This window comes from Sinocyclocheilus grahami, unplaced genomic scaffold (genome assembly GCF_001515645.1).
Source record: "Sinocyclocheilus grahami isolate Dianchi unplaced genomic scaffold, SAMN03320097.WGS_v1.1 scaffold442.1, whole genome shotgun sequence".
Classification (NCBI taxonomy): Eukaryota; Metazoa; Chordata; class Actinopteri; order Cypriniformes; family Cyprinidae; genus Sinocyclocheilus; species Sinocyclocheilus grahami.
The window spans coordinates 2,087,688-2,096,653 of record NW_015505621.1 but is presented as its reverse complement, the minus strand read 5'-3'; the positions used below and the strand labels follow the sequence as shown (position 1 = coordinate 2,096,653).

Sequence of the window (8,966 nt, the reverse complement as noted above, 5' to 3'; positions counted from 1 at the left end):
AACTGCTTTGCGTCTCTCCATCAGATAACCTCACGTGCATGATGCACCATTTACGGGAGCTTATTTAAAATGAAAACTCATTCTCTGCCAGCAGGAGGCGCTTTTAGAGTGATAAAACTGGTAATGTATATCGAAATATCGGAAATGTGTTTAAAAATCATATCACCGTTATTGAAAAAAATTATATCGCAATACATATTGATATTGAATTATTGTCCAGCCCTATTGTTATGTATTGTTTAATAATGTAATGCAATTTAATAATGTAATCTTGCTTGGCAATTAATGTATGCCTACAGAGGACCAACTCTGATGAATAGCAGTAAGGGCAGAAGATTTCATGATTTGTAGATTCTGACGTACATTTGCCTTTGAGAGCACAGAAACATACACCTCCCACTTCAGTGACACTTTACATACTATTCATTCATGCATTGGAGAAGAAGCATTAGTAAGCATGTTTTCCTCTCCTCTCATCTGCACTTCCATCCTCACGCCTCCTCTCCATCCCCACTGAGTCAGACATTCAATTACACTCACACACTGTTGAGAAGAAAAGAAAGATGCTTTCTAGAGCCTGAAATCACTGTAGGGTGCATAGCAAGCACATTCTGACAGTATGAGTAACTAGCTCCTCTTCAGCGTATATTAGTTCTGTCACTGGCATTGATGATCTACGTCCACCATTACTGATAGGAGACTTGTTTAAGCAGTGATTTATGGTCTAGAGCCTTGAATCTGTTTCTCTACTTATGTTAGCCACTGAAAAGCGCTTGAGCTCAAGCCTGAGGTTATAAACAAAGTGCTGAGTCATGGCATTGTCTTCACCCTCTGTGTGCAACATAATTATTCTAAACTGCAAAGCAAGCACTGAGAGACAACTAGCAGCAGTGCTCAAAAACTACCATATGTGCAAGTTTTGTGGTCTTGTAAAGCATATTCTGTGTCAGAATGATAAATGAAACTTTTTTTGCTGAGTCAGTTTCTCAGTTCAAGTTTTATGTGGTTTTTCAGGGCTGTTATGATTCATAATAAATGAGGCCGATATAGTGACGTCTGAAACTAAAGGAACAGGATTCCTCTGAGCGCTGTGTGAGTTGAATCCGTGACTCACTCTGGTGCATTATGACGTCTGTAGCGCTCCAGACGTACACATTGCGTGTGTGGGAGATCTTGCTGTTCATATCATGAGTTCAAGTAGTGTCGATGTCCTCGGGTTCCTTACCATCTGCTCCACTCCGCATTACTGCGCCAGTGGAAATGTTTCTAATGTGAACAACTATCTGCAAAGTCATTTTAAAACTCCTGCAGACTCCAGCCAAAGTGCTTTGTCACATCAGTTTGTATCTAGTTGTGTGTGTCATTATAAAATGTATTAGTGATTATCAATATACTTCATGGGTTTGGACTTAATTAATTAAAGATTCATTAATTGGACTTTAATAATTAATTAAAGATACTGAAAAAGATGCTTCATGCACTCACTTCTATATTAAAAAAATCGACGGCAAGTGTAAAAAACAGTTTACCATGATAAAACGTTTTTACCATTTAAGTGTATAGATTAAGTGTAATCCAATCAGTGTTGTTATAACAAAAACTATAAAAAATGTTTTTGGTTATTTAAAAAGCTGAAATAAAAAAAAAAGACATCAAAACCAACATAAATAAAAACAAACTGAATCCAATCAGTGTTATTATTGTTGTTTGTTATTAAAAATAATTTAGTAATTGATATAAAAATAAAATATAAATATTAGATGAAAAACTTAAACCTAAAAACCTTTAAAAAAATCCAATCAAAATGTTAACATTAACTAAAACTGTTAAAAAGTTTTTGTAAGTTTTGTAATCGGGCTGAAATAAAATAAATGATAAATATATTAAAAAACATTATTAGAGATGTTGCCATGGAAGCTAACTGACATAATACTAATATACTAATAATAATTACTAAAACTAAAGCTGGAAAAAGCTAAATAGATTTGAAAAAACCTAATAAATAACTAATAAAATAACAAAAGCATGTAACAAGATGACTAAAATGTAAACTAAATTTAAAATGCAAACTGAAAATATAAAATGCAAACTGAAAATATAAAATGAATAGCTAATTAAAAATATTGAATATTATATAAATAATACTAAAATTACACTGAACCCAATATATTCACATATGGAGTCATTTTAAATCTTTATTTAATTTGAATAATTTGTAGATTTTAGGTTAACTGACAATTTTTTTACTGTATAAATGGGTGGATGGAAGAAAACTGAGAGTGCTCTCTGAAAGCTGTTGCCACGGCAGCGTTCCTCCTCCGCTTGGAGTGAAAGAGCGGCTGTTTGTTCTGCTAATGAGATTGTGCATCCTCTCCTATTGATTTTATCCCGTGTTGTCCTTCAGATACGGCCCCTAATCCTTCACACTTTCCCAAAATCACTGTAGTGTTTATATTCAGCTCAACATGACTGTGTTTCAGTGACAGCTGCTGTCCGTGGTGCTGAAAACATGATCGCACACTAATGACTGCTACACATGCTCTTTCATGTCTTACAGCCTAGTTACTTGAATTCACAGCTCTTTATATCAGCTGTCCACAGATCTCTCCAATGCATCAGTACTGCTGAACTCTCATTTTTATGATAAAAGGATCTAGAGACCAGTATATCACAGGCCCTGTTGCCTTGGCAAATTGATAGCAATGCGCTATAAAACTTTCCAAACATCATAGCAATGCCCTGGAATAATTACTGATTCTAAACATTCTAAACATTAATTACCTTTTTTGAATGCTTTTTGCAAATAAGATTTTTTAAAAAATTCAATAGAATATGTTTTAGTTAAAATCTCAAAACAAAATGCTTTCATCAGCAATAGAACAGCAGAGTCAACAAGTACACAAGATACATCATCCGTTATAACATGGAGCTCTCTGGCTGAAAGATGCATGTAATGTTTAATGTGATCTTGGCTTGTTTGCAAGAGCTCTTTGTTCTGTATCCATTTCTGCGCACTGCCTTTCTGAGAAATTTCCAGAGTTTAATCAGGATAGAATTCGACAGTAAAGCCCTGTTGATATGTGCTCTGTTGTTGCCAGGCAATGATGATTAGTACGCCCTATTTCACGCCATCTGGCTCGACTTATCTCATTGCTCTCTGTGACATATCAGTTTAGCAGAAATTAACACGCAGCCAAGCATAACATATATGAAAAGCACCTAAATAGTACATTGTGTACTTTCATATATTCACTATGAGCCATGTGCAATGATTCGTTTACAAACACTTGAAATGAAATAGGAAAGTGCCCCTAAACACAATGAAATTGGCATTTAGCACCAAACGCAAACCTAGCAGCATAGAGATAAAAAGGAAGAAAACATGCAGGTTAAAATGTAGCTATAGAGAAATCAGAGTGAATTAAGCACTTAGTCTTAGCAAACATACATGATGAGGGTCTGGTGTGGTGTTTGCTTTACCTTTGCTTCTGGTGTGGGAGTCTGGAACAGCGTCAGGGAGACGAAGAGCAGAAGAGAGGTGGTCAGAAGGCCCGACATCCTGGAGGAGAGAATGAAGCTGCCCCTGCAATGAAGAGAAACGCTGCCACCAAACACTAGCCCAGATCCAGACAGAGAGAAACACAGAGAGAGAGAGAGAGAGCAGAGGGGGAGGAGCTTCACTGCTACTCTGAACCATAGGCTGTAAAAAAACATGGACGTAGTGTCCGTGACGTCATTCGTAGGGTTCAGAAGAGCATTTTTGAAGCCTAAAGTTGGCGGAGCCGACCACCGCCATCTTGGCGGCGTGTCACCGTGCGTCACTCCCGGATAATTGAAAATGGGCAAAAAGGCGGGATGTGGGTGAAGCTGAGGCGCTAGTTGCTGAAACCACCAAGAGGGTCTAGCTGCAGCCTTGCACTCTCAGACTTGCATTCTCAGACTTGCATTCTCAGACACTTGCGCTTCCGCTAGTGACATCACTTGCAGTCTTTTATTTTTTTAAATTTTGTTCTATTTATTGATTACTTTTTGTTTGAATCGCTCAACATTTTACAACAGTAGACAGGTGGTGAAGACAAGAAAAAAGAAACTAAATTACAATGTCACTTGCAATCGCCACTTGCACTCTCCGCTACCTACGACGTCACTTGCAATCGACACAAATCGTGCGTGTTGCCAATGGAGACAAGATGCTGTGGTGGTGTTTAAACGATTAAAGCCAATTTAGTACTATAACATACAGGGTCCTGCAAGAAAAAGACACAACCCACAAATCCGTCGCCACAGAACAGCAGAATATGAACGCATTAAAACTAATTTAGCACTATAACATACAGGGTCCTGCAAGAAAAAGACACAACCCACAAATCCGTCGCCACAGAACAGCAGAATATGAACGCATGCACAAAGTCTGTTGTTAAGCATTTTCCTCCTGTAGAAAAACATAAACACTTAACATGGCGTAATGTATTAAGATACATTAAGTTCAATTAAAAGATCAAATTCGATATATAGTTATTATTTAATGTACTACAAGGCAAAAATATGGCTATGAACACAATGCGCAAACTTTCACTTGTCCTCCCATACAGAAAAACGCTTAATGTTGTATAATAACGGACTATGATAAAGACAATACAGTAGCCTATATGTCTTGTTGTTGACTCAAAGTATATACAGACCAACAAATATGAACGTGCATTTTGAAATGCATTAAGTGATTTTAAAAGGATCAACTCCGTACAGACAAGCAGACGAGCCCAGAACGCTAAGCGTTAAATTGCACGTTAAACATTTTCCTCCTATAGAAAATCATTATAAATAAAACACGTAATGTAGCTTAATGGACAAAGACAATGATATAAAAGAGCTGTAGACAGTTTATTCTATATGGAAAATATACGCGAAACTGTGCGTGTTGCATTTATTCTAGAAGTCCCCCCCCCCCCAAAAAAATACTTGGAGAAATGTAGGGGGTTGTATTCGGGGCCTGGAGCCCTCCCTGGGCTGAATGGGGGATCAGGAGCCCTCCCTGGGCTGAACGGGGGATCTGGAGCCCTCCCTGGGCTGAACGGGGGATCAACAGGAGCCCTTCCTGGGCTGAACTGGGGAACAGGAGCCCTTCCTGGGCTGAACTGGGGAACAGGAGCCCTTCCTGGGCTGAACTGGGGAACAGGAGCCCTTCCTGGGCTGAACTGGGGAACAGGAGCCCTTCCTGGGCTGAACTGGGGATCAGGAGCCCTTCCTGGGCTACACTCGGGGACAGGAGCCCTTCCTGGGCTGAACCAAGAAACAAAAACTTTCAAAAAGACAGGGAAAACCAAACGCGAGGAAAAAAATCGCCGCTCACTTTCAGTTTTGGGTCCGCTGTTCTGTCACAATACACTTAGAGGAACGAGGAGACGCTGGAGATTACTTTAACAAGACTTTATTGTCATGCACCAAGGGAGACGAACTCGGGAAGACGTTTAACAGTGGACCGAGAACTAGGGACTGGGAACACTTTAAATACAAATTAAATAAAGACAAATGAACTTAATCAGGACAGGAACAGGAAACTAACCAGATAAGGGCATAGGAAGGCACACGGGGAGCAAGACACACACAAAACATGGAACAGAGTCTGACAACATGAAGCCATGTTAAGTGTTTATGTTTTTCTACAGGAGGAAAATGCTTAACGAGAGACATTGCGCATGCGTTCATATTCTGCTGTTCTGTGGCGACGGATTTGCCTACAATAACTTCAAAATAGCGGTATTTTCTGGACAAATACAAATCTTTAAAGCCATTTTTATAAGTTTCACAGTCTAGTGACTTTCACACTCTGGAGCAGAGTGGCAGTCCACCTGTCACTCAAGTGGCCATGCCCTTAATTATGCAGAACTTTAAGGCTTAATATAATTTAAACGGATGAGTTATAAAAAAAATTCACCCCCCTCACAGTTGTCATGAAGGGCAAAATTACCTATATAGACCAAAAGCACTTTTTGTACCAGGCTGTAAACATTTTTTTCTGCTGTAAAGTTGGGCATTTTAACATGGGGAGTCTATGGGACTGACTCCCTTTTGGAGCCTCTAGCGGTCAGTCGATGAATTGCAGTTTTAGTCACTTCCGTATTGGCTTTAAGCGAGAGACCGGGAGGTTGCCGCTTGCTCTCACCAGAGATGCATGACAGAGAGAGAAAGAGAGAGAGAGTGAAAGAGAGTGTGCTTGTGATTTTTATATGGTAAAGCTGGTGAAAAATTTCTACTGCAATCTGAAAAATCAGATCAGGGTTTAGTAATTATGGAGATAGAATTGTTGCTTAATTCCAAATAAATAGATTACGATCCATAAATAAATGTAAAGAGATTAACAAACATTAAACATACTGACAAATAAATAGAATGAGATCCACAAATAAATCTTAAAAGTTTCACAAACATGAATTAAATTCACAAATAAATAAAATGAGATTTGCAAATAAAAAAACATATTCACAAATGTATATTTGTGTCACAACCACAACTTTGCCTGGCATTTATTTGTGAATCGCGTCCTGTGCATTTGTAGATAGCTGCATGCATTTGTGAATCGCGTCCTGTGCATTTGTGAATTGTGAAACATTTCTTGCATCAAGACGTGCTGACAATCCACAAATATGTGGACTCCACCCATCGTCTACTCAAGCCAATCAGATAACAGCCACATTTCACTGACCAATCGTAGTACGATCTCGCTATAGCCAATCAGCTTTTTGCTTTACAATCAGGGTGGTCTCGTCCTGAGATAACTTCATTCTTCTGCATTGGCTCAAATAGGTAATATCAAAGCCATAAAAGGGGTACAGTAAAAGATGTTTAAAATTGGATTTTGTTAGACCATTAGACTGTGTATCATGCCAACCAAGCCACAGTATTTTATGTTACGTGCCTTAAAAAATGCATTCTGATTATTTGTGGGTGGATAAAATAAATCATAAATGATGCAAATATTAACTACATTTTCTAAAATAAATTTTTTCATCAGGCAGACTATTTCATTTGTGTGTGTGTGTTCGCCTGATCGGGAAGTTGCAGTGACAGAAACGGTGACATTCCAGATAAAGTTTGAAAGAAGTAAAGCCTGTGTTAATGCTATTGAGTAGGCTAATAAGGCCAAAGAAGATATTTTGTTTAATATATAAATATATATAATATAAAATATATAAATAAATGTTAATTTAAAAGCAGCCCACGATCCGCGTATTATGTTACCGTTACCCCTTACGGCTCTGACAAGGTTTTGTTCCATCCTCCACGCTGTGACAACTCACAAAAGACTATTTTTAACCAAGCAATGCGGAGAGCCGCTTCAGAAACGTGCCGCGGCTGGCCGGTATAAACACAAGCATTGACTAGAGCGGCCGCGATCAGCTCCGGTTCCCGTGGAGCCTTAAGACACGTGCATTGATGCGCAGATCAGCTCTAACGTCACTGAATCTGCTGTTAAAAATGAACCATCCATTCATCATATCATCATGTAAAACATGCACGACAAATAGTGAATTTTTCATTGTTTTCACTTTTCAGCTGCTGCAACTACATGAACTACATCTGAGAGACAAAAAATGCAAACTCAATTAAAAACTCAAATAATAGCAAACCACAGCTGCCCCCTACTGGATGTAGATAAAAAAAGCCATAGCAGGAAAAAAAACTAAAAAACATTTGTTTTGCATGTCATATGATTTAATAGTAACACTTTCGCTTTCAAATAAATTGAATGGATGGATACTCTAATACTTTATACTATAGTAAAATGTAGTAAACGAAATTCAGAGGTCCAAAATGAACCATTAAAAAAATAAACAAATTTTTTTTCTCTGAATGACTAATCATTTGTCAGATGATAATTATTTTCCATGTATGTATGTTTTTTCCCTCTTTAGAAACCTGCCATATTATTTTAGACATCCATGTAGTCATTGTTGAAAATCTGTCATGAATGAACATAGAAATACATCATGCTCTTATACATCAATATTTTGTGTTAACAGCAATATAAATTTAGTCTGAACTGTAGAAATGATTGTCTCCATTGAAACCAATGAAACTGCTCTCAGGCCGTTTTGAGTTTGCAGTTTGATTAAAATTCAGGTTTGATCTGATTATAGTAGTTTTATAACAATTTTCAAAAGTCAAGTTGTTATCTAATATAACACCCAGGTCTTTGACTATATAGAGAAAAAAGTAACAGTACATCTATCTGGATGCAAAAAACTGTATTCTAAGAGCTTCTGTGTACAGGTTTTGGGTCCAAATTAAGTAATGTCTCTGTCTTATATAAGTATTATATGAAGTTAACATTTTTGGCAGTCATTATTATAATATCTTAAAGGAATAGTTCACCCAAAAATTACATTTGTTGAAAATTTACTCAACCTCAGGTCATCCTGAGGTCGATGTACATGAGTTTATTTCTTCATCAAAACAGATTTGGAAAAATGTAGCATTACATCACTTGCTCACCAATGGATCCTCTGCAGTGAATGACTTTAGTTATAATAATAATAATAATAATAATAATAATAATAATAATAATAATAATAATAATAATAATAATAATAATAATAATAATAATAATAATAATAATAATAATAATAATAATAATAATAATAATAATAATAATAATAATAATAATAATAATAATAATAATAATAATAATAATAATAATCTTGTAAAAAGCATAGAAAGTGTAAATATGTAAAGACATGTAGAAGAACAAAATATTTATTAATGTAAAATGCATAGGATGCATATAAAATGTATTAATTCATTTTGCACACAATTTCATCAAAATTACAAATGAGGAGAAAGCAATACCTGATTTCAAGAATAAACTAGCATAGTAAAATGTTTTTTTTTTACATTGTGATTAAAATATGATGTAGATTAAATGTAAATATATAAATGAAATCATTATTTTACTTTGTTGAGAGAAT

The 8,966-nt window shown here is 36.5% G+C and overlaps 1 protein-coding gene across 1 annotated transcript in view; it reads right to left on the bottom strand.

Moving 5' to 3' along the window:
• Window positions 1-3,642, bottom strand: part of pcsk1nl (proprotein convertase subtilisin/kexin type 1 inhibitor, like) — a 9,575-nt gene extending 5,933 nt beyond the window's left edge. The window contains exon 1 of the mRNA XM_016234058.1: window positions 3,481-3,642. Coding sequence (XP_016089544.1) covers window positions 3,481-3,558 — 78 coding nt within the window. The 5' untranslated portion in view covers window positions 3,559-3,642. The remainder of the gene's footprint in view (window positions 1-3,480) is intronic.
• Between the last annotated feature and the right edge of the window lie 5,324 nt (window positions 3,643-8,966).